Raw genomic sequence first — 26880 nt, 5'->3', positions numbered from 1 at the left:
GCACCGCGACGTCTTCGAAGGCATGGGCACGCTCCCATATACTTACAAGATCCTACTCAAACAGAACGCCACGCCTGTGGTGCATGCACCTCGCAGAGTCCCAGCACCCGTCAGGACCGCCTCAAGCAGCAGCTGCAGGACCTCCAAGACCAAGGAGTGATCTCCAGAGTTACGGAACCAACCGACTGGGTCAGTTCCATGGTGTGCGTAAAAAAGCCTTCAGGCGATCTCAGAATCTGCATTGATCCAAAGGATCTGAACCGCAACATAATGAGGGAGCATTACCCAATCCCCAAGCGCGAAGAGATTACATGTGAGAAGGCTCGCGCCAAGCTCTTCACCAAACTTGATGCCTCGAAAGGATTCTGGCAAATCCAACTAGACAGATCCAGTCGGAATCTGTGTACCTTTAACACCCCTTTTGGCAGATATTGTTACAACAGGATGCCGTTTGGCATCATATCGGCGTCAGAAGTGTTCCACAGGATCATGGAACAAATGATGGAAGGCATTGAATGTGTTCGCGTCTATGTCGACGACATAATCATTTGGTCCACCACCCCGCAGGAGCATGTCAGTCGCCTCCAGCGCGTGTTCAAACGCATACGGGAGCAGTGCCTACGCCTCAACAGAGCCAAATGTTCCTTCGGTCAGACGGAACCAAAGTTCCCAGGGGACCACATCTCCCAGTTGGGTGTGCGGCCGGATGCGGACAAGGTGGCTGCTATCACGGACATGAAAAGGCCAGAGGACAAGAAGGCGGTCCTCTGATTTCTGGGCATGGTCAACTTCCTAGGGAAGTTCATCCCTAAGCTTGCCTCTCATACCACAGCTCTCAGGAACCTGGTCAGGAAGACGACAGACTTCCAATGGCTTCTTGCCCACGAGCGCGAATGGAAAGAACGTAAAACCAAACTTACCACGGCCCCGGTATTGGCCTTTTTTGATCCAGCGAAAGAGACAAAAATTTTGACCGATGCCAGCCAATCTGGCATTGGGGCAGTGCTCCTGCAACGCGATGAGGCCTCATCATGGGCCCCCGTTGCATATGCGTCACGCGCCATGACCCCCACGGAACAGTGCTACGCACAGATAGAAAAGGAGTGCCTGGGCCTTTTGACCGGTGTCGTCAAGTTTCATGATTATATGTACGGCCTTCCCGAATTCACCGTCGAGACCGACCATCGCCTGCTGGTCAATATAATACAGAAAGACTTGAACGACATGACGCCTCGCCTCCAGCGCATTCTGCTCAAACTCCGGCGATACGACGTCCAGCTCGTATACACCCCGGGCAAAGACCTGATCATAGCCGACACTCTGTCCAGGGCAGTCAACACCCCGTGTGACCCAGCGGGATTCATCTGCCAGGTTGACGCCCATGTGGCCTTCGTGGCCTCCAATCTACCTGCCACGGATGAACGCCTCGTCCAAATTCGGCACGAGACAGCGGCTGACCGCCTGCCAGAGCGTGTCATGTGCTACCTAACATACGGGTGGCTCAAGGGCCAATGCCCGCAGGTCTACAACATCAGAGACGATCTGGCGGTAGTCGATGGTGTCCTCCTGAAGCTGGACCGCATTGTCATCCCGCACAGCATGCGCCAGCTCGTCTTGGAACAGCTACACGAGGGCCATCTTGGCGTGGAGAAGTGCCGCCGACGGGCCCGAGAGGCAGTGTACTGGCCCGGCATCAATGACGACATCGCCAACACAGTGCTCAACTGCCCCACCTGTCAGCGTTTCCAGCCGGTCCAACCACGTGAGACCCTACAGCCCCATGAGCTGGTCACGTCCCCTTGGTCCAAGGTCGGCATCAACCTGTTCCATGCGCTGGGCAGGGATTATGTTCTGATTGTAGACTATTTTTCTAACTACCCGGAGGTGGTACGTTTGCACAACATCACATCGTCTGCAGTCATCCGTGCCTGTAAGGACACCTCTGCTCGTCACGGCATCTCACTCACTGTGATGTTGGACAATGGCCCCTGCTTCACAAGCCAGGAATGGTCCAACCTTGCCAGGAGGTACAACTTTGTGCATGAGACACCCAGTCCAGCACAAATGGGTAGCACTGTGGCTTCACAGCGCTAGGGTCCCAGGTTCGATTCCCCGCTGTGAATCACTGTCTGTGCGGCGTTTGCACGTTCTCCCCGTGTGCGCGTGGGTTTCCTCTGGGTGCTCCTGTTTCCTCCCACATCCAAAGACGTGCAGGTTAGGTGGATTGGCCATGATAAATTGCCCTTGGTGTCCAAAATGGTTATGAGGGGTTATTGGGTTACGGGGATAGGGTGGAAGTGAGGGCTTAAGTGGGTCGGTGCAGACTCGATGGGCCGAATGGACTCCTTCTGCCCTGTATGTTCTATCTCTGCTCTGACTGAGGCTCCCGAGAGACGCTCTGCATTTCTTTGACAGCCCCTGACCAGAAGATTCTGGAAGAAATGCACAGCGGCAGCCAGATGAGGTGGAGGGGGAAATTTATAGTGTAGCGGAAATCTGCAAATTATAGACACAAATTGGAAAGATTGGGGTCATTATCTCAGGCTACTGATCCTGGTATGGAGGGAAGATCTTATGAGGGAAGGCTGAGGGACTTGAGGCTGTTTTTGTTAGAGAGAAGAAGGTTAAGAGGTGACTTAATTGAGGCATACAAGGTGATCAGAGGATTGGATACGGTGGACAGTGAGAGCCTTTTTCCTTGGATGGTGATGTCTCGCACGAGGGGACATAGCTTTAAATTGAGGGGAGATAGATATAGGACAGATGTCAGAGGTAGGTTCTTTACTCAGAGAGTCGTAAGGGTGTGGAATGCCCTGCCTGCAACAGTGGTGGACTCGCCAACACTAAGGGCATTAAAATTGTCATTGGATAGACATATGGACGATAAGGGAATAGTGTCGATGGGCTTTAGAGTGGTTTCACAGGTCGGCGCAACATCGAGGGCCGAAGGGCCTGTACTGCGCTGTAATGTTCTATGTTCTTTGTCAGAACTGGACAAAGCTAACCACGAAACAGATTTGTTTTAAAGTCCTGAGGCAGGAAAAGTGGGTCGGGGGGGAACTAAAGTTAAGGACTGTAATAGGGCAGAGAATTGAAGATGTTAAATCACAAATAAAGGCTGATGGTGCAAAACAAACGGGCGTGGTAATAAAGTAAAGAATCAACTTGCTGGAAAAACAAGGGAGGGGTCTGGGCAGGACTGCAGGAAGAGATGTTGCACATCTCCTGCAAAGTGCAAACATAACTTGGACGCAGACCTGTTCCCATAGCAACAAATTGTATTTGGAGGAGGTGAGCGCAATGAGTGGAGAAGCTGTTCGACGTGAGAACAGGTTGAGCCAGGTCGGAGGAGGGTGCTGGTGGATGGGGATTAGTTGGGCCTCATTTCAAGGCAGAAACAGAGAAACTCCCTGAGGGGACGAGGATGTGGAAGATGTGGATGGCATGGCCCCCGGCCGTGGAGAGGAGAAGAACAATCTTTCTGGTGTCCGAGGCGCCCTCCCTGTCCGTGGCTTCGAGAAAGAGCTGGAAGCGCTGTTTGAAAATCTTCCAGTTGGCCCCGAGGTTGCCGGCGAAGCGGAGCGGCGGCGGCGGGCTGATGTTGTCCATGTTGCAGGATGACGGAATGCTGGCGGAAGGCAGATCATTTGCAGGTAGGTCTAAGAAGTGCTAATATCCCTCAACTCCTGGTATCATGATGTGTTGGGTGTTCTGGATCACATACAGGTCACCAACGCTTGAAATAGTGCAACACTATTTTATTGAATCATTAACTGTTTAAACATACTTGAACTGTGGGTTAATACAATACCAGCTTTAACTAAAGACCTTTGCCTTGTCCTAACCAGTCGATGCACTCAGCACATGGTGAATGTCTGTGTTACAGGCTGTGAGCTCTGTCCTCCTAGCTAGCTGCAACTCGAATGAGCGGGAACTCTGATGCCCCCTGTCTTTATAGTGCGTGTGCTCTCACTGGTGATTGGCTGCGGTGTTGTGTGTGTTGATTGGTCCTCCTGTGTGTCCATCAGTGTGTGTCTGCACCATGATATACTAGTGTATATTATGACACCTGTTACATCTCTAATGGTGTCCTGTTCCGATGGAAGGTACAGAAACGATAACAGTGTCTGTGTCTCTCTCCCCACAGAGTTTTCTGAGTATTTCCAGCATTCTTTGTTTTTCATTTCAGATGCACAAATATTCCTGCTTCATAATCATTCATAATATTTCATTTATTTCACCTCATTCATCTTTACAATATGGATTCTGTGCTCATTCCTTGCTTCTGCATGCATGCTCATAACTTCAAGCTCTAATTCACCACTGTCTCTCTTGACTCCTGCACAGTCTCAAAATTATCCCACTGCTTGTCCGACATCAATACCGGAACTTTTCTCCAATTAAATAGCGGGTGACTGAAGCCATTGCCACGATCCAATGGTCACGCTGCGCCCAAAAAGCAGCTCACCGTGTGGAAAATAAAAGCCGGGAGACTCCGCTCCCAGGATCTACCCAGCTCGCAACGCCTGGTGAGATCTAATGCGATCTCGCAAGGCGTTACGATGTAAATGGGCGGAATCACTTTGTAGCAAATCTGTATATCAGAGAGAGACCGCTAGTCTCGCGTTAATGTGCAGATTCCCCAGGTACCTGAGGCTTTGTGATTCATCCCCTTTGCCTCAGAGGCTTGGGTGAGTGCTGTACAGAACTGGTCCCCACAAACAGGGACCAGACATGATGGTGCTTGTGGGGGCCTCCCTGGGGATTGGAGGCCTCCAGCTGCATGCCCTTTGGACAGGTGGCACTCCTGGTGACACCTGGGCACCCTGCACTGCCAAGGTGCCCAGATGGCACTACCAGCTGGCAGGAGCATTGCCAGGTTGGCACTGCTAAGGTGCCAAGCTGGCATTTTTTTGAATTGGCCTGGGGTGCCCTCCTAAAGTGGGTTGGGGACGGTGGTCGCTTCGGGGTCCTCGGAGATCAGGATGCCCGATCTCTTGCTACACTGGGGAATTCCAGCAAGTGGTCCTTAGTGCACAAAATGGTGTGATGTGCTCTTGGCTGCGTTCCCTGCTGAGGAACCTTATACAACGCGGTTGGGTTGTATAACTATGTGTTTCCCGGCGCTGCGAGCGGTTAAACGCGCAATAGGACCAAAAATCTGTCTATCCCAGCCTTAACGATATTCATTGATGAAGCATGCACGCCCCACTGGGATAGGGAATTCCCTAGATTCACAACTCTTGGAGTGAAGTAATTTCTTCTCATCCTGGTCTGAAATGGTCAGCTTCTTATCGAGACTGCGCTCCCCTTGTTTTAGACTCCTAGACCCGCAGAAACAATCCCTCAGGGTCCACCCTATTAAACGGGCAGCACGGTGGCACAGTGGTTGGCACTGCTGCCTCGCAGCACCAGGGACACTGGGTTCGATCCCAACCCTGGGTGACAGTCAGTGTGGAGTTTGTACATCCTCCCTGTGTCGCCGTGGGTTTGCTCCGGTTTCCTCCCACAGTTCAAAGATGTGGAGGTTCGGTGGACTGGCCATGATGAATTGCCCCTCGTTGAGGTTAAGGGGGATTGGGCCTAGGCAGGGAGCTCTTTCAAAGAATCGGTGCAGCCCCGATGGCCTTCCTCTGCACTATGAATTTTATGATTCTTTGAAACCCCTTCAGAATTTTGTTGGTTTCAATGAGATCACCTCTCCTTCTAAACTCCAGAGAATTTAGGCCTTGTTTGCTCAGCCTCTCATCGTAGGACACTCTCCTTATCCCAGGAACCAATCTATTGAGCCTTGGCTATGCGGCCTGCAATATAAGTACATTCTTTCTGATACATGGGGACCTCAACTCCACCCAGCCATCCAGTTACAGGCTCACCAAAATGTTGCATAATTACAGCAAGACTGGTTTAGTTTTTGTATTCCAACTCCCTTGAAATAAAGGCCAACATGCCATTTGCCTCCCTAATGGCTCACTGAACTTACGTGTCAACCTGCTGCATTCCTTCTACGAATACACCCAAGTCTCTTTGCGCATAAAAGCACACAAGGCTTAACGCCTTTTAAAAATGTTCAGCTCACACCCGGTCACGATGGAAGGATCCCTGAAGGAAATGAATGAACCAAGTCTGGTTATTCAACAATCCATTTCTGCTCATCACAATTGCCTGTCCTGTTCTGAGATGTACTTATTGCCACTGGAGCCAGCGGCAGCGACTGACAAGTGGCCCAATTGATACGGGACCGCCAATTTTCAACTCGGTTGGACCTGAGCAACCCTCCGAGATGTCCAACTTTTGGGAGATGCTGGAAACGATCAGAGGAAGGAGCTGTGCAGCCTCCACAAGGAGAAGGTGAAATTGTTTTGCAAAACGGACAATCAGCTCATCTGTGTTGTTTGCCAGAGTTCAAAAAGCCACCAAACCCACGGGTTGCTGCCGCTGGAAGAAGCTGCTGAAGAGTTTAAGGTGAGGAGATACTGTGTAAAGCAGAGGGACCTAACAGAATCGATCCTGATCACAATGGTGTTCATTGACTTGGGGTTGAGGCCTGGCTGTCAATACTTAAGACATTTTTGATACTGTGTTTGTATTTATGTCATTACAGAGCCATTAGTAATAATAATAATCGCTTATTGTCACAAGTAGGTTTCAATGAAGTTACTGTGAAAAGCCCCTAGTCACCACATTCCGGCGCCTGTTCGGGGAGGCTGGTCCGGGAACTGAACCCGTGCTGCTGGCCTTGCTCTGCATTACAAGCCAGCTGTCTTTGCCCACTGTGCTAAACCAGCCCATTACTTGGGCTGCGAGTTGTATTGTTGTTTTCGGAGGCCAGGGATAAAACGTGCAAGTGTTAGACTGATTAATGTAGACGAGCCCTTCAACTGCCTGATCCAGATCTGAAGCAGTTAGTGCCAGCATGAATCGTTCTATCACCGACACCTCTCCAACAGCCTTTGGCAATATGGTAAAATAACCGGGATCATGAAACAGAGGCAGATCCATTTTTCCGGGCCTTTTCCGAAAGAACAGCCCAGACAGAGGCAGCTTTAACAGGAATAAGCAATTTGGAAGTGTGGGAAAATAAATTTATTTTGAATCCGTAGGGAGGTAGTGGGCATGATTTAACGTGCAAAATCAGAGTTTCATTTCAGGCACGTTTAGCATGGTCTGCCTCAGTGCCAGTAGCGCCAAGAACAACTCCGCTCTCAAGCAGGACTCCGGTGAGGAACGCCCCGACAAGGCCGTACTTACCTCATTTCCTGAACTAACCAGCTCAGCTCGTCAGTGCAGGAAGAGATCGGGGTGGAGTTTAAAAACGGTAGCATAGTGGTTAGCACTGTTGCTTCACAGCTCCAGGGTCCCAGGTTCGATTCCCGGCTTGGGTGACAGTCTGTGCGGAGTCTGCACGCTCCCCCTGTGTCTGCGTGGGTTTCCTCCGGGTGCTCCGGTTTCCTCCCACGGTCCAAAGATGTGTAGGTTAGGTGGATTGGCCATACTAAATTGCCCCTTAGTGTCCAGGGATGTGCGGGTTAGATGGGGTTGCAGAGAAAGGGCATGATCAATTGCCCTTAGTGTTAAAAAAAAAGGTGAGGTGGGGTTACTGGGTTACGGGATAGGATGGCGGTGTGGGCTTTCCAAGGGCCGGTGCAGACTCGATGGGCCGAATGGCCTCCTTCTGCACTGTCAATTCTATGGTTCAATGATTCTACGATCTCTTGACTCTCCTCAGATACCAAATCAATACCGGACTCCTCCCACTTCCCCAACCGACCTCTTAGGAGGTCCTCAAGTACCCCAATCCCTCCTGAGAGCAGGCCGCTACCAGGTCCGATCCTAGCACAGGCAATCTAGCATCAGGGCACTTTGGCACTTCCAGCCTGGCACCCCGGCAGTGCGCCCGGCAGTGTGCCAGGGTGACAGTGCTCAGTGCCATGTTGGCAGTACCAAGCGGGAATGCCAAGATACGAACCTGCCCAGAGCCCGACTACCCGGGAGTCTCCTATGCCCTGGGAGACACCCCCAGGTGCCATTATGCCTGGTCCAGGTTTGTGTGTACCAGTGCTAAATGGCGGCATGGCGAGCTCTCCCAGGTGTTTGTTCTTGGGCCTCGTGAGAATCGTGAGGCAACATTTTTAAATGAGCCTATTGGCTCGCTTAAATATGTTAATCTGGATCTTGCCCAGCGAGGGCGAGATTCAAAATGCGACGTCTCATAAGATCTCATTCGATCCGGCGACACATTCCGGGAAACATAAATCTCGCGAGAACGCCTCTCAAGAAATTTACCGATCTTGTTGCGTCACCGAGATCTAATGGGATCTCCCATGTCACAAAAAAATTGGTGGTGTGGTGAATAGAGAGGACAGCCCGAGTTTATAGGGTGACATAAACGGGCTGGTGAGATGGGCAGAATGGTGGCAAATGGAATTTAACCATGAAAAGTGCGAGGTAATACATTTTGGGAGGACTGACAAGGCAAGCGAATATACAGGGAAGGGCCGGATGCTCCGAAGTACAGAGGATCAGAGGGATCATGGTGTGCATGTCCATAGATCTCTGAAGGCAGCAGGACAGGTCGGTAAGGTGGTTAAGAAGGAAGACTTTATTCCCTGAGCAGAGACTATAAGAGCGGGGAGGTTTTCATGGCGCTTATTAGGCCACAGTTGGAGTACTGTGTGCAGTTGTGGTCGCCACACTACAGGAAGGATGTGATTGTACTGGAGGGGGTGCAGAGGAGATTCACCAGGATGTCGCCTGGACTGGAGCATGTCAGCAATGGAGGGAGGCTGGTTAGGCCGGGGCGGTTCTCCTTAGAGCAGAGGCAGCTGTGGGGGAAGAGGGGGAGACCTGATAGAGATGTACACAACAATGAGTGACATCGGGTAGATAGGAAGAAACTTTTCCCCTTAGTAGAGGAGTTAATAACCGGGGCATAGATTAAATTCGGGGCAGGTGATTGAGAGGGGATTTTGAGGAAATGTTTTTACATCCAGAGGGTGGTTGGAATCTGGAGCTCACTGCCTGAAAGGGTGGGGGAGGCGGAAACATTTAAGAAGCATTTAGATCAGCACTGAAAATGCCAGAGCATACAAGGCTACATTTGATCTGAGTTAGATTTATTGTCACGTGTTACAGTGAAAAGTATTGTTTTGCATACAGTCCAGACAGATCGTTTCATACATGAAAAAATACAGGACATACATAAATACCCAATGTAAATACAGACACACAGGCATTGGGTGAAGCACACAGAGTGTAGTGCGACTCAGTAGAGAAGATGTGTGTAGAGGTCAGTTCGGTCCATGAGGGCCATTCAGGAGTCTGGTAACAGCGGGGAAGAAGCTGTTTTTGAGTCTGTTCGTGCGTGTTCTCAGACTTTTGTATCTCCTGCCCGGTGGAAGAGGTTGGAAGTGAGAATAACCCGGGTGGGAGGGGTCTTTGATTATGCTGCCCGCTTTCCCCAGGCAGCGGGAGGTGTAAATGGAGTCAATGGATGGGAGGCGGCTTCATGTGATGGACTCGGCTGTGTTCAAGACTCTGTGTAATTTCTTTTCATCTTGGGCCGGGCAGTTGCCATACCAGGCTGTGATGCAGCCAGGTAGGATGCTTTCTATGGTGCATCTATAAAAATTAGTAAGAGTCAATGTGGACATGCTGAATTTCCTTAGTTTCCTGAGGAAGTATAGGCGCTGTTGTGCTTTCTTGGTGGTCGCGTCAACGTGGGTGGACCAGGACAGATTTTTGGAGATGTGCACACCTAGGAATTTGAAACTGTTAACTATCTCCACCTCGGCCCCGTTGATGCTGACAGGGGTGTGTACGATCCTTCACTTCCTGAAGTTAATAACCAGCTCCTTAGTTTTGCTGATGTTGAGAGAGAGATTGTTGTAATAACACAACACCACTAGGTTCTCTATCTCCCTCCTGTATTCTGACTCATTGTATGAATCTGACCCACTACAGTCACGTCATCAGCAAACTTGTAGATGGAGTTGGAGCCACATTTTGCCACACAGCCGTGTTTGTATAGGGAGTAGAGTAGGGGGCTAAGTACGCAGCCTTATGGGGCCCCGGTATTGAGGACTATTGTGGAGGAGGTGTTGTTGTTTATCCTTGCTGGTTGTTGTCTATGGGTCAGGAAGTCGATGATCCAATTGCAGAAGGAGGAGCCAAGTCATAGGTTTTGGGGTTTTATGAGATTGGCCGGGATTATGGTGTTGATGGCAGGGCTGTAGTCAGTGAATAGGAATCTGATGTAGGAGTCCTTGTTGTCGAGATGCTCCAGGGTGAGTGTCGGGCGAGGGAGAAGGCGTCTGCTGTGGACCGGTTGTGGCGTTATGCGAATTGCAGTGGATCAAGGGGTTCTGGGAGTGTGGAGTTGATGTGTCTCATGACCGACCTCTCGAAGCCCTTCATAATGATCGATGTCAAGGCAACTGGACAGTTGCTGTTGAGGCGCATTGCCTGGTATGTCTTTGGCACCGCTGTGATAGTTTCTTTAACCTCGGAACGGAGTAGGGAGAGGTTGCAGATGTCCGCGAACACACCCGCCAGTTGGTCCGCACAGGATCTGACTGCACGACCAGGGACTCCGTCAGGACCCGTTGCTTTCCAAGGGTTCACTTTCAAGAAGGCCGCCAAGTGCTGGGAAATGGGATTAGAATAGATTAGGTCCCAATGGCCGGCACAGTCACGGTGGGCTGAAGGGTCTCGTTCTGTGGTGTAAAACTCTGTAACTATGATTAAACAAATCAGACCAGCGGTAAAAGTGTTTTCATTATTATCAAAAGAAATCTAAAACTGGGGAAAACAATAGCATTTGCAACTTTTGCTGGTCGAGGGTAGACTTTTGAAGGTCAGGGCAAGTCATGTCGATATGCACCCCCCTCAGCTCTCATACGGGCTATTGATCCCTGTAATCTCCCAGGTCGAATGAAACTTTTGACTCCCCTTGTTAATGTACACCCTGTCTACATCTGTGAAAAATATTCATTGAGCTTGCCTCCACTGCTCCCCGGGGGGAGGGGGGTGGGAGAGAGTTCCAAAAATTCACTCTCTGAGAGGAAAAACATTTCCTATCTCCATCTTCAATGTGAGAGGCCTTATTTTTAAACTGTGTCCCTAAGTTCTAATGATGTCCACTGCATGATTGCTTACCAAAGAGAAGTAGGACAACAGGGTCAACAGGAGAATAAGTGGAACGATACTTCATTTCTCACAAGCTATTCCAGTCAACATATCCTCAATGTTAACTCCATGCCTCAGACCACAGATTGGCTTGCAAAGCAAATGGAGATCAGATGGTTCCTATGGACAGCAGCTGATCCCTCGTTCCAACTTTACCACCAGACAGCAATCTGCAAATCCACCCCAAACTGCTGAATGTGAAGAAGAAGAGGCCTCATAAAATTCTGGAGCTCCACATAGGGCAGGAAGAGTCAATTCGGCCTCTAAATGTTTGTCCTACCATTCAATCAAATCCTGGCTGGTCTGGGTCTTAACTCTCGTCAATTATTTGATTTTATTATCCTTAATGTCAAAAATCTATCAAACTCCATTATGACAGATGAAATTAAAATCTGGATTTAAAAATCTAATGATGACGTGAAACGATTGTTGTTTAAAAGAAAAAATCTGGCTCACATGTCTGCCTCTAAGTCAAGATCCACAGCGACATGATGGCACTGCAATGGCCTAGCAAGCCACTCAGTCAAGGGCAATTAGGGGTGGTCAAACACTCAGTTTGGGTTCTGCCAGAGTCATTCAGCTCCTGACCTCATTACAGCCTTGGTTCAAAAGTGGTCAACAGAGCTGAATATCAGAAGTGAGGAGAGAGTGACTGCCCTTGACATCAAGGTAGCATTCGACCGAGTATGGCATTGAGGAACCCAAGCTAAACTGGAGGGAATGGGAATCAGGGGGAAAACTCTCTGCTGGTTGGAGTCATACCCGGCACAAAGGAAGATGTTGTGGTGGTTGGAGGTCAATTGTTGCAGCATCAGGACATCACTGCAGGAGTTGCTTAAGGTACAGCGGTTCCTCAGGGTAGTGTCCTTGGCCCAACCATCTCCAGCTCCTTCACCTTCCAGCCATCATAAGGTCAGAAGTGGTGATGTTTGGTGATGACTGGACAATATTCAGCACCATTCATGACTCCCCAGATAATGAAGCAGTCCATGTCCAAATGTAGCAAGACCTGGACAATATCCAGGCTTGGGCTGACAAGTGGCAAGTTACATTCACGTCACACAAGTGCCAGGTAATGACCATCTCCTACAAGAGAGGATCTAACCAACGGCCCTTGACATTCAATGGCATTACATCACTGAACCCCCCCAATCAACATCTGGGGTTACCGTTAACCACAAACTGAACTGGACTAGCCATATAAATACTCTGGCTATCAGAACAGGTTGGAGATTAGGAATCCTACGGCAAGTAACTCAGCTTCTGACTCCTCAAAGCTTGTCCACCGTCTACAAGGCACAAGTCAGGAGTGAGATGTTAAACTCTCCATTTGTCTGGATCAGCTCAGCTCCGACACTGAAGAAGCTCAACGCCATCCAGGACAAAGCAGCCCCGCTTGATTGGCGTCCCTTCCACAAACATTCACTCCCTCCACCTCCGATGGACAGTGTCAGCCGTGTGCACCATCGACAAGATTCACTGCGGGAACTCACCGAGGTTCCTCAGGCAGCACCGTCCAAACCCACGGCCACCACCATCTAGAAGGACAAGAGCAGCAGATACCTGGGATCGCCCCCACCTGGAGGTTCCCCTCCAACTCACTCCCCATACTGACTGGGAAATATATCGGCCGTTCATTCAGTGTCGCCGGGTCCAAATCCTGGAGCTCCCTCCCTAACAGCACGGTGGGTGTACCTACACCTCAGGGACTGCAGCGGCTTCAAGACCGCAGCTCAGCACCACCTTGTCAAGGGGCAATTAGGGATGGGCAATAATGTTGGTCTAGTCAGTGGGCCCCACATTCTGGAATTGAATTTTGAATTTGTTCTGGCCGGGACAGCAGTGCTCACATCCCAGTGAATAGAAAACAGGAACCTATTCATTTTCTATATTCAAGTCAGTGAGAATTTCCATTGTATAAACCAAATGGAATTTAATTTTCAGATATTTATGGTATGCTCACGTTAATTGATGTTCTTTATTCAGGCGAAGCTGCGAACCTTCCTGAAGCCAGTCCAGGAGAAGAAGAAGGACTGTAACGCTGTGAGAAGTGATTATGAGAAAATATTAAACCACATTCAGGTACTTTTGATGTCACTCTTTCTTTTTCTTTGACCAGTTCAATATTCAGTTCAAGGTTAGGTGGATTTATGGGCAGCAGGGTAACACAGTGGTTAGCACTGTTGCTTCACAGCTTCAGGGTCCCAGGTTCGATTCCCGGCTTGGGTCACTGTCTGTGCGGAGTCTGCACGTTCTCCCCGTGTCTGCGTGGGTTTCCTCCGGGTGCTCCGGTTTCCTCCCACAGTCCAAAGATGTGCAGGTTAGGTGGATTGGCCATGCTAAATTGTCCTTCATCTCCAAAAGGGTTAAGAGGGGTCATTGGGTTAGGGGGATAGGGTGGAAGTGAGGGCTTAAGTGGATCGGTGCAGACTCGATGGGCCGAATGGCCTCCTTCTGCACTGTGTTCTATGTTCTATTCGTCACCAAAATAAAATATCACTTCAGCAAATCTCCCATGTTCTGGTAAAACCCGAGTTCAATACAATACAGCAACACAATCCTCAGTGTTTTGAAATTAATTTAAGGGATGTGGGTATCGCAGAGGGCACAGAGCCAACTACATTGGTGTAGGTCTGGAGTCACATGTAGGCCAGACCAGGTAAGGACGGCAGATTTCCTTCCCTAAAGGGCTTAGTGAACCAGATGGATTTTTAGGACAATCGACAATGGTTTCATGGTCGTCATCAAACTTTTAATTCCAGATTTTATTGAATACAAATTTCACCACCTGTCCTGGTGGGATTTGAACCTGGGTCACTGGAGCATTTCCCTGGCTCTTTTAATTACTAGTTCAGCGACAATACCACTGCCTCCCCGAAGAGAGGGTTTTACTCTAGGGGCGACACGGTGGCTCAGTGGTCAGCATTGCAGCCTCACAGTGCCAGGGACCCGGGTTTAATTCCAGCCTTGGGTAACTTCCTGTGCGGAGTTTGCACGTTCTCCCCGTGTCTGCGTGGGTTTCCTCCGGGTGCTCTGGTTTCCTCCCACAGCCCAAAGGTGTGCAGGTTAGGTGGATTGGCCAGGATAAATTGCCCCTCAGTGTCCAAAAGGTTAGGTAAGGTTACAGGGATAGGGCAGAGGATTGGGCCCAGGTGAGGTGCTCTTTCAGAGGGTCGGTGTCGATTTGATGGGCCGAATGGGCTCCTTCTGCACTGCAGGGATTCTATGAAAATTCTTATGAAGAAAACTGCACAACGTTTTTGGAATGTTCATTTCTATTTATCAACCTCTGTCCTCTTTCTCCAGGACCAAGGGACAAATGCAGAGAAACAGATCAACGCCCAATTTGAGAAACTTCACCAGTTTCTCCGTGAGGAAGAGAGGATTGTATTGGAAGGTCTGAAACTGGAAAAAGAGGAAAAGAGTCAGGAGATGGAGGAGAGGATTGAGAAGATAACGGAGGAAATCTCATCGCTTTCCACTGCTGTTCAGGATATTGAACAAGAGCTGAGGGAACAAGACAACATCAAGTTTTTAATGGTAGCTCTTTATCTGTTTTTTTTTCTTTGCCGCTTCCTTGACACCATGTCCGAGATCATGCAGGTTGCGCTAAAAAAAAACCCTGAAACCTTGCCAGTTACGAGAACTGAAGGCTGACAGATCTGCTGCGAATTCCCGGAATTTCCTGAATTGTTCGGAATACGTCCCCGCTGACTCCGACACGTCAACTGCCATTTCAAGCTCCAACGAGCGTTGATTGGCAGAAGGAGGTTCCCCGTCTCATTCGGGCCTATTACGATCCCGGACCAGATCCCAACAGTTGCTAGGATACCAGACAGAAACCCCAATATTCTATTTAATCTGTATGACTGTGAGGAAAGGGTACCTCGCTGCAGGAGTGATTTCGCCCACAAACAGGGATATGGCATATTAAAACAAACTTTATTACTAACACAGTCTCAATACCTTTAACCTTATCAATACAAATAGCTTTCAATTAACAGTTGAACAATGTTTCTGAAAACAGTGACACAATAACTCTGAACCGCTATCTTTACTCCCACTCAAACAAACCCATCTCAAACCAAAATCCACTTTGAAATACAGTTAGAACATTCAGGAATATTTGTTGTAAAGGGATAAACCACTTTGAGAGAGTGATATCCCTCAGGAACCAGCTGCAGTTTCTTGCCTGTCTCAACGTATTTCTTAACCTGCCAACCCTTTTCACCGGCAGATCTTTAACTCACTGTCTTGAGGTCAGCTGCTTCTGGCCTGTCCCCAGTCAAAGCTTTAACTGAACTGTTTAGGAAAGACACCGCTCGTGTGTCCACAGGCAGATCTTTAACTGAACTGTGTTGGGAGCAGCTGCTTGTCTTCTGTTCAAATCCCAACCTAAAACTGCACTGAAACCCCAGAAACTGCTTCAGTCCTGGCTCCTCCCATTATCTCCATCACCTTGCAAAGCTGAACACAGTGGCCGCGATCTTCCGGCCACACTGTGCCAGAAAAACATTTCCCTGCGGTGCAGTGTGCGGTGAAAGCCGGGAGCCCCCACTCCCAGTATCTACCCGGCTCGCCATGCTTTGTGACATTCAAAGCAATCTCGCGAGACATTGCAAGGTGAATCCCGCCCGCGATGGCCTGTGGTGGCCGCGCCATGCAACATGGCGCCAGTCGTGGGTGGATCCGGTCTGCCAAAAACTGCCACCATGTAACCAACCTCGCCACCCTCCCCGGACCACCCCCCACCAGTCCCCGCTGCCCCTGCTGAAGCCCCCTCTGACAGTGGAACAGCCCCCTCTCCCGACTGTGGTGGCGTCCCCCCGACTGAGACCGCAGCCGCCACGCGATATCCCTGAATGGTGCGAGCACGCGCGAGCGATGCCGTCGGGGACTCGGCCCATTGGGGACGGAGCATCAGGAGAGGGCCTCAGGTGACATCCTGAGGCCGTCCTGACAGCGTGCGGCGTACTCCCCGAGTGTGCCATTTTCGAGGCGGTGGAGCATCGCAAACATGGTGAACGTGGATTCTCCGGCCGATCGCCGAATGCGATTTTGGCGTCAGCGATCGGAGAATCCAGCCCCATTTAAAATGGCGTCCCAATCTCTCGCTGCAACAGGGGGTACTGGCGACGCAGGCCCTCTTTAGGCCCCTTATTCAACACGTGTTTCTCAGCGCTCGAGTGCCAGGAAACACGTGGTTAAATGTGCTCGCTCGGGGACTTTGTTTCCTTCGAATTACCTCTCCTCAGGGAACCCCCTTAATATAAGCATAAATACATGAGCCCAAACTTTTGCAATGCTTTAATTGCACTTCTGGCTGCCTTGCAAACAGGATTTTTAAAAACACGACTGCAGCGGTCATACGCACCGTAACCCTGACTGCACCAAATATATACACGATAATATATCTGAAATCCCCACATTATAACTTGAGAGGGCGCAACTCCACATCATGTGTGACTGACCAGGAGTCTCTCCCGCTCTTACCACCGGCCATTGGCACGTTTGGAAGGATTTACAGGTGAACAATCAGCCTGTTTGGCCACGTTTTGAACGCACCTTTCTTGGCCGTCAGGTCCGAAGGTGGGACTCGAACCTGGAATTTCTGACTCAGAGCCAGGGACCTGACCCACTGCACCACAAGACCTCCCAGTAACCAATGGTTGATCCCTCACTCTGAGATTGTGATCCCTAGTTCTATTCTCCCCAACCAGGGCAAACATTCTCCCAATATACACTCTGGGCAGGATTTTCCAGTTCCCCCTGTTGCCAGGATCATCCACTCCCACTGAAAGTCATTGGCTAGGCCACCGAATCTACCGTGGCGGGTCTCACCTTGACAGGCCGCAACATCCCTACCTCTCTAAAGCCCCTTAACCATTGTGCATTTCAATGCGACCGCTGCTCATTAATCTGAACACCAAGGTGGGAATTTCACGTGCTTCCTGCCCGCGGTGTGTTCCGGTCCCACCGAAGTCAACTCTCCACAGCGGGTTCTTTGGTGGCCACGCAAGAGGGGGCGGCATGTGTGGTGGGATAATTCCGGCCTAAGGAAAATATGCCTGGGATGAAATGTCCCAGTCCAGCCATTGGTATTTTCCAGTCCAGCCCGTGGAATTTTCCAGTCCAGCCCGTGGAATTTTCCAGTCCAGCCAGTGGAATATTCCAGTCCAGCCAGTGGAATGTTCTAGTCCAGCCAGTGGAATGTTCTAGTCCAGCCAGTGGAATTTTCCAGTCCAGCCAGTGGAATGTTCTAGTCCAGTCAGTGGAATTTTCCAGTCCAGTCAGTGGAATTTTCCAGTCCAGCCAGTGGAATGTTCTAGTCCAGCCAGTGGAATTTTCCAGTCCAGCCAGTGGAATATTCCAGTCCAGCCAGTGGAATGTTCTAGTCCAGCCAGTGGAATGTTCTAGTCCAGCCAGTGGAATTTTCCAGTCCAGCCAGTGGAATGTTCCAGTCCAGCCCAGTGGAATGTTCTAGTCCAGCCAGTGGAATGTTCCAGTCCAGCCCGTGGAATTTTCCAGTCCAGCCAGTGGAATGTTCTAGTCCAGCCAGTGGAATGTTCCAGTCCAGCCCGTGGAATGTTCCAGTCCAGCCCGTGGAATGTTCCAGTCCAGCCAGTGGAATGTTCCAGTCCAGCCAGTGGAATGTTCTAGTCCAGCCAGTGGAATATTCTAGTCCAGCCAGTGGAATATTCTAGTCCAGCCCGTGGAATATTCTAGTCCAGCCAGTGGAATGTTCTAGTCCAGCCAGTGGAATGTTCTAGTCCAGCCAGTGGAATTTTCCTGGTCAGCCAGTGGCACGCATCACCACAGGATCCCATTCCTCGACTAATGGGAAGGGCAGGAAAATCCCAGCCCTCGTTGACTCAATTTTCCCTGTTATGGTACCTGAACCAGATCCCAATTCATATTGAGACCCCAACTATTTTTCAATTTGTAAACTGTGAGGAAAGGCATCTTCACTCCAGGAGCGATTCCACTGACGAGTATTAAAGGAAACTTTATTATTCTCACAGAATTTATCGCATTGTATTCCAAGAAAAAAATGCCTTTTAATTAATAGTTAAACAGTTCTATAAAAACAACGTAAGGTCTTTTCTAAATTTGTGAAAAGATTAGTGTATTTTGATGATGTCATCCACACACAGTTACACACAGTTACACACACACAGTCACACACACACAGTTACACACACACAGTTATACAGTTACACACACACAGTTACACACACACAGTCACACACACACAGTTACACACACACACAGTTACACACACACGCAGTTACACACACACACAGTTACACACACACACAGTTACACAGTTACACACACAGTCACACACACACAGTTACACTTACACACACACAGTCACACACACACACACACAGTTACAAACACACAGTTACACAGTTACACACACAGTTACAAACACACAGTTACACAGTTACACACAGTCACACACACACAGTTACACCCACACGCAGTCACACACACACAGTTACACACACACGCAGTTACATACACACGCAGTTACACACACACACACAGTTACACACACACACAGTTACACACACACACAGTTACATAGTTACACACAGTTACACACACAGTTACACACACACAGTTACACACACACACAGTTACACACACAGTTGCACACACACAGTTACACACACACAGTTACACACAGTCACACACACAGTTACACACAGTTACACAGTCACACACACACAGTTGCACACACAGTTGCACACACACAGTTACACAGTCACACACACACAGTCGCACACACACAGTCGTACACACACAGTTACACACACAGTTACACACAGTTACTTACACACAGTTACACAGTCACACACACACAGTTACACACACAGTTACACACACACACACAGTTACACACACACAGTTGCACACACACAGTTACACACAGTTGCACACACACAGTTACACACACAGTTACACAGTCACACACACACAGTCACACACACACAGTTACACACACACAGTTACTCGCACAGTTACACAGTTACACAGTCACACACACACAGTTGCACACACACAGTTGCACACACACAGTTACACACAGTTGCACACACACAGTTACACACACACAATTACACAGTCACACACACACAGTCACACACACACAGTTGCACACACACAGTTACACACAGTTGCACACACACAGTTACACACACACAGTTGCACACACACAGTTACACACACACAGTTGCACACACACAGTTACACACAGTTGCACACACACAGTTACACACACAGTTACACACACACACCCAGTTACACACACAGTTACACGCACACACACACCCAGTTACACACACAGTTACACACACACAGTTACACACAGACAGACTTTGGATGAAAAACAGTTTCTGAGAATCTGCTCCGGTTCTGAACCGGATCTGGAAAAGGGGCAGGGCCGAGGGATGGTGACATCATCCCTGACATCACAATGACTTGACCCTGTGATCAGGGTCAGAGGCAGAGGTCGGGTTGGGGGTCAGAAACCGCCATTGACAACAGGTTGTCACTAAATGTGTTTGTTTAATTTGAAAATTGTAAAATCCCAATCAGACTGTAAACAAAAACAACACAAATAAAAATGTCAGAATTAAAATTTAAAAAAAATGAAATATCATGAACTTTCCCCTGCATTGTAGTGCCACTTTCAGCCAGAAGATGGTGATGTTGGGCTGTACAAAGTTCAGTGAAGTTTTACAGCGCAATATCGCCACCTGCTGCTGGATACCTGGTACTGGCAGGAATACCAAAAACCCAAAATGCTTAAACACTCGCTGATCAGACAATTCAGGCAGGACCTTTCTTCACAACTGAAAGAGAATTGGATCAGAAACAATGGAGAGAAAATAAACACGATCCTGAACTTTCCACTTCTATGTTGCTGTCACACACCAAGACCCTATCGGGAAATTCCACCCAGCCGGTCTGGACAATATTCCAAAAAGCCCAGGTTGGGAGAGTGAATTTCCCAGTTTGGGATCCTGCTGTGTGTCAGGAGCTGAATTCAAAAATCTGGGCCTGGATTCCGAATACAGAGAGGATAAGAATGACCTCCTGGTTAGGGCAGCACGGTGGCGCAGTGTTAGCACTGCAGTCTCACGTCGCCGAGATCCCAGGTTTGATCCCGGCTCTGGGTCACTGACTGTGTGGAGAATGGCCGTTGGCCGCCGTGAATCCCGCCCCCGCCCCCGCCCCCGCCTAAGTCTCCGGTACCGGAGATTGGGCAGGGGCGGGAATCGGGCCGCGCCGGTTGGCGGGACCCCCCGCTCAATTCTCCGGCCCGGATGGGCCGAAGTCCCGCCCAGAAATTGCCTGTCCCGCCGCCGTAAATTAAAGCTAGTATTTACCGGCGGGACCAGGCGGCGTGGGCGGGCTCCAGGGTCCTGGGGGGGCGCGGGGCGATATGATCCCGGGGGGTGCCCCCACGGTGGCCTGGCCCGCGATCGGGGCCCACCGATCCGTGGGCGGGCCTATGCCATGGGGGCACTCTTTCCCTTCCACCACCGCCACGGCCTCAACCATGGCGGAGGCGGAAGTGACTCTCCCCACTGCGCATGCGCGGGAAACTGTCAGTGGCTGCTGATGCTCCCGCGCGTGCGCCGCATTTCCGCGCCAGCTGGCAGGGCAACAAACACCATTTCCGCCAGCTGGCGGGGCGGAAATCCCTCCGGCGCTGGCCTAGCTCTCAATATTGGGGCTAGGCCGCCAAAGATGCGGAGCATTCCGCACCTTTGCGGCGGCGCGATGCCCGTCTGATTGGCGCCGATTTGGGCGCCAGTCGGCGGACATCGCGCCGTTCGGGGAGAATTTCGCCCCATGTTTCCCTGTTCAATTGACCAGCAGATCAAATTAATAACAAAAACAGTAAGTTCTGGCAATATGTACAGCAGTTTCATTTTACTGTTTGTCTGCACGTTCTCCCTGCGTCTGTGTGGGTTTCCTCCGGGTGCTCCGGTTTCCTCCCACAGTCCAAAGACGTGCAGATTATATGGATTGGCCTTAGTGACCAAAAAGATGAGGAAGGGTTATTGGGTTACAGGGATATGGTGGATGTGTCACACCCAGGACCCACATCACACTGCAGCTAAGCTCCCAGCAGACACACACTGCCCAGCCTCACCCCCATCTAGAGGACCTGCCCACACACAAGCCTCGAAGCATGGAGGCGATTGGAGGCACACGGTGACCCTCTCCACCCCACAACCAGGTGCCACCCTGCACGGCCCACCCAGTGAGGAGACCCACAGTAAACCCCACTGGAGGAAACAGGACACGGGCCAGAGAGCCTGTCGCTGACACGGGTTTCGTCACCCACCGGTACCCCTGTCGACAGGGATGATCGGTGAGGATAGAGCCTCCCCACATCACAGGCCCTGTCCCTCCTCCCTTCACTCCACCCTTCCCTGTCCCTCCTCCATTCCCTGTCGCTCCTCCCTTCCCTGTTCCTCCTCCCTTCCCTGTCCCTCCTCCCTTCCCTGTCCCTCCTCCCTTCCCTGTTCCTCCTCCCTTCCCTGTCCCTCCTCCATTCCCTGTCGCTCCTCCCTTCCCTGTGGCTCCTCCCTTCCCTGTCCCTCCTCCCCTCACTCCATCCCACTACCCCAGCTTCTCCTCCCTCCCTCCGAGGGTCCTACCAGCATCACCACAGGGTGTTGGCTGGGTTGGCAGTATCAGCGGGTCTTGTCCGCGGGATGGAGGATGATGACGACTCGCTGGGAGATGAGCTCTGGATCTCCTCATCGTTTGACACAGTCTGACTCCTGCCTTTAGGATCACATTCCACTGTCCGCCCGGGTCATCCCTGCATGTGTGCCGGCCAATCCGCCTCACAGGCCCATATAGCTTGTGGGGAGGGGGTTTGGGGAGATAGTGAGTGGTAACGGCTCACTCACTGGGTAAGCTGACATACACGGCGGCCTCACACTTCTGGCCCTGTTTCCTGCCACCTCTCACTGAGGGGGACCCCAGGTGGGACGTTCAAGTGTCCTGGGGCCCTGCCCCCGCCGTACATTCTAGAAGCTCGATCCCTGTCCGGATTACAGCTGCTTCCTGGGATCGGGCAGCCCTCCGACCGCCCGCTCCCTCGGGAGTCCCTGCCTCCACCTGATGTGCTGCAGCCTGTGTGAAGTGAGCACCAGAAGGTGACCCAGGAGCCTCTTCACTAAAATGCCCCCCGAGGTGATAGTCTCTGAGATGGTGGAGGGTGCAGGTGACAGCAGTGACGAGAAGTCGGTGTCTTCCCCGGACTGGTGCTCCGGGGTGTTCTGGGGATGTGGCCGGGGGCCAGCGAGCGGAGCTCCTCACTGCACAAAACGGGGCGATGTGCGGCCTCGGCCCCGTGTTCCCCACAGGCACCTTACCCAACGTGGGGGGCGTTTTATCGCCATGTGTTTCTCGGCACTGCGAGCTCCGGGAAACACGTGGTTAAATACTCTCGCTCTGGGACTTTGTTCCCTTTTAGTTGAATCGCGCCCTTACTCTCCCAAATGGAGAATCCCGGCCATAATATTTGATATGAGGCCACATGTGGAGGTGGTTATTCAATGTGATCCTCCACAGACAAACCTCTACCTTAATCCTCTCCCTGGATGTATAAAAGATATTCATCTGGAGTGAGTGCAATGTTTCCTCAAGGCAATTGAGAAAATGGGCTTTGCTGACACTTTGAGGAAATGGATTGCAATCCAGGGCTTGTTCCCCAGGCCCACAGTGAACAGCAGCTGACTCCATCCCCCTCAGCTCTCCTCCTCCCTCAACAGGCAGACAAAGCCTCATTCCCAGGCTTCCTGCACCAACCTTGGTCATGGACACGAGTCTGGTCCACAAGGTGGAGATGTATCAGGAGGATGAGGATTTTCAGGGAGGAAAGGTTCAGCTGGGAATGGCGGAGTTTCCACTTGCTGAAGTTTGTAAAGTATGGATGGGTTCTGGAGACAGAGCTTCATCTGAGAGTTCCTGTATTGGTGATGTTTGGGGAGCCGACAGTTTCAGCTGACCGAGCTGAGAATGATGTTTAGAAAGTGGATTAGGTGCATGAATCAGACTTTAATTCCAATCAGGACCATTTTTATCCTCATTTCTTTATAAAAAATCATTTAAACATAAACTCTCTTTGATATTTATATATATAATGATTCAAATATAAGGAGCGGGATTCTCCGTCCGGCCGCCCCGGATTTCAGGTTCACCCCGCCGGCGGGATTCGCCGTCCGGCCGCACCGGATTTCAGGTTCACCCCGCCGGCGGGATTCTCCGTCCGGCCGCACCGGATTTCAGGTTCACCCCGCCGGCGGGATTCTCCGTCCGGCCGCACCGGATTTCAGGTTCACCCCGCCGGCGGGATTCTCCGTCCCGCGGCACCGGATTTCAGGTTCACCCCGCCGGTGGGATTCTCCGTCCGGCCGCACCGGATTTCAGGTTCACCCCGCCGGCGGGATTCTCCGTCCGGCCGCACCGGATTTCAGGTTCCCCCCGCCGGCGGGATTCTCCGTCCCGCCGGCTGGTCAATGGGGTTCCCCATTGTGGGGCAGCCCCACACCATCGGGAAACCTCCGGGCTGCCGGCAAAATGGAGAATCCTGACGGCGGAGAATCCAGCCCAAGATATAAATCAGGACAGAGGAACTTATCTGAGTTTTACCAGGGTTAATGACATCCAGCATTCCTCTCCACACTGGGAACGGGAAAGGGCTGTTGAATTTTCTGATGGACAGGACACCATCTGCTCCTGACAGCTTTTTACCCCGATTGTGAATCCTGTAAATAGTTGATTACAAATTGACCAGAAACACTTTGCTGAGTAATTTTCCCAACTTGCACTGAGTTTCAGTAAAGTTCATGTCCTACCGATCTTCCGGTGACAGCCACGGAGTGAGTGGTCGCACATTTGGTAGCTCCTGCTCGTGGCGGTCTTTTTTGGGCTTTGCCCCCGGTTTTCAAGTGGAAAAAGGTTCAGGAGTGTGAGTCGAGGAGATTGACCCTCTAGTTTATGGAGCTGAGGACCAGAAGTGCCCGAAAAAGAAGGAACAAGTTGGTCGAAGTGGGTGTGGAGTTGGAAATGCACGTGGAGATGGCGAAGGGGAAGGAAGTGGCCTTGCCGGCTCAGTGGTCGACGGAGCAGCTGGTGAGCTTTTTGAATGAGGAGTTCACCCAGCAACGAAAGGAGAGTCTGGAGGACCTGGTCCAGGCGGTGGACTCGATCAAGGCGGTGGTTGACCGCGTGGAGACGAGACTGGCAGCTCAGGGTCGGGCAATCCAGACGTTGGAGGAGTTGGCGGGGGAACACGACGACCAGGTCACCTCGATGGCAGTGGAGATGGGGCTGATGCAGGACCACCAGAAGCAGTTGGAGGAGAAGGTGGAGGATGTGGAGAACCGGTCGTCACATAGAACATAGAACATAGAACATAGAAAATACAGCACAGAACAGGCCCTTCGGCCCACGATGTTGTGCCGATCCTTTGTCCTAGATTAATCATAGATTATCATTGAATTTACAGTGCAGAAGGAGGCCATTCGGACCTTTGAGTCTGCACCGGCTCTTGGAAAGAGCACCATACCCAAACTCAACACCTCCACCCAACACCAAGGGCAATTTGGACATTAAGGGCAATTTATCATTGGCCAATTCACCTAACCCGCACATCTTTGGACTGTGGGAGGAAACCGGAGCACCCGGAGGAAACCCACGCAGACACGGGGAGGACGTGCAGACTCCGCACAGACAATGACCCAAGCCGGAATCGAACCTGGGACCATGGAGCTGTGAAGCAATTGTGCTATCCACACTGCTACCGTGCTGCCCTTAAGAACAAATAAATCTACACTATATCATTTTACCATAATCCATGTACCTATCCAGTAGCCGCTTGAAGGTCCCTAATGTTTCCGACTCAACTACTTCCACAGGCAGTGCATTCCATGCCCCCACTACTCTCTGGGTAAAGAACGTATCTCTGATATCCCTCCTATATCTTCCACCTTTCACCTTAAATTTATGTCCCCTTGTAATGGTGTGTTCCACCCGGGGAAAAAGTCTCTGACTGTCTACTCTATCTATTCCCCGATCATCTTTTCAACCTCTATCAAGTCGCCCCTCATCCTTCTCCGCTCTAATGAGAAAAGGCCTAGCACCCTCAACCTTTCCTCGTAAGACCTACTCTCCATTCCAGGCAACATCCTGGTAAATCTTCTTTGCACCTTTTCCAGAGCTTCCACATCCTTCCTAAAATGAGGCGACCAGAACTGTACACAGTACTCCAAATGTGGCCTTACCAAAGTTTTGTACAGCTGCATCATCACCTCACGGCTCTTAAATTCAATCCCTCTGTTAATGAACGCGAGCACACCATAGGCCTTCTTCACAGCTCTATCCACTTGAGTTGCAACTTTCAAAGATGTATGAACATAGACCCCAAGATCTCTCTGCTCCTCCACATTGCCAAGGACTCTACCGTTAACCCTGTATTCTGCATTCAAATTTGTCCTTCCAAAATGGACAACCTCACACTTTTCAGGGTTAAACTCCATCTGCCACTTCTCAGCCCAGCTCTGCATCCTATCTATGTCTCTTTGCAGCCGACAACAGCCCTCCTTACTATCCACAACTCCACCAATCTTCGTATCGTCTGCAAATTTACTGACCCACCCTTCAACTCCCTCATCCAAGTCATTAATGAAAATCACAAACAGCAGAGGACCCAGAACTGATCCCTGCGGTACGCCACTGGTAACTGGGATCCAGGCTGAATATTTGCCATCCACCACCACTCTCTGACTTCTATCGGTTAGCCAGTTCGTTATCCAACCGGCCAAATTTCCCACTATCCCATGCCTCCTTACTTTCTGCATAAGCCTACCATGGGGAACTTTATCAAATGCCTTACTAAAATCCATGTACACTACATCCACTGCTTTACCTTCATCCACATGCTTGGTCACCTCCTCAAAGAATTCAATAAGACTTGTGAGGCAAGACCTACCCCTCACAAATCCGTGCTGACTATCCCTAATCAAGCAGTGTCTTTCCAGATGCTCAGAAATCCTATCCTTCAGTACCCTTTCCATTACTTTGCCTACCACCGAAGTAAGACTAACTGGCCTGTAATTCCCAGGGTTATCCCTAGTTCCTTTTTTGAACAGGGGCACGACATTCGCCACTCTCCAATCCCCTGGTACCACCCCTGTTGACAGTGAGGATGAAAAGATAATTGCCAACGGCTCTGCAATTTCATCTCTTGCTTCCCATAGAATCCTTGGATATATCCCGTCAGGCCCGGGGGACTTGTCTATCCTCAAGTTTTTCAAAATGCCCAACACATCTTCCTTCCTAACAAGTATTTCCTCGAGCTTACCAATCTGTTTCACACTGTCCTCTCCAACAATATCGCCCCTCTCATTTGTAAATACAGAAGAAAAGCATTCGTTCAAGACCTCTCCTATCTCTTCAGACTCAATACACAATCTCCCGCTACTGTCCTTGATCGGACCTACCCTCGCTCTAGTCATTCTCATATTTCTCACATATGTGTAAAAGGCCTTGGGGTTTTCCTTGATCCTACCCGCCAAAGATTGTTCATGCCCTCTCTTAGCTCTCCTAATCCCTTTCTTCAGTTCCCTCCTGGCTATCTTGTATCCCTCCAAT

General features: G+C 50.5%; 1 protein-coding gene across 1 annotated transcript in view; it reads left to right on the top strand.

The window, feature by feature from the left end:
• The window catches only part of LOC140389168 (uncharacterized), a 70959-nt gene that overhangs the window by 13898 nt on the left and 30181 nt on the right, over nt 1-26880 (top strand). Inside the window, exons 7-9 of the mRNA XM_072473329.1 lie at nt 6284-6465; nt 13174-13269; nt 14494-14790. Of these exons, the coding sequence (XP_072329430.1) occupies nt 6284-6465; nt 13174-13269; nt 14494-14790 (575 nt within the window). The remainder of the gene's footprint in view (nt 1-6283; nt 6466-13173; nt 13270-14493; nt 14791-26880) is intronic.

Source organism: Scyliorhinus torazame, chromosome 14 (genome assembly GCF_047496885.1).
Source record: "Scyliorhinus torazame isolate Kashiwa2021f chromosome 14, sScyTor2.1, whole genome shotgun sequence".
Classification (NCBI taxonomy): Eukaryota; Metazoa; Chordata; class Chondrichthyes; order Carcharhiniformes; family Scyliorhinidae; genus Scyliorhinus; species Scyliorhinus torazame.
This window is presented reverse-complemented; position numbering and strand designations above follow the sequence as displayed.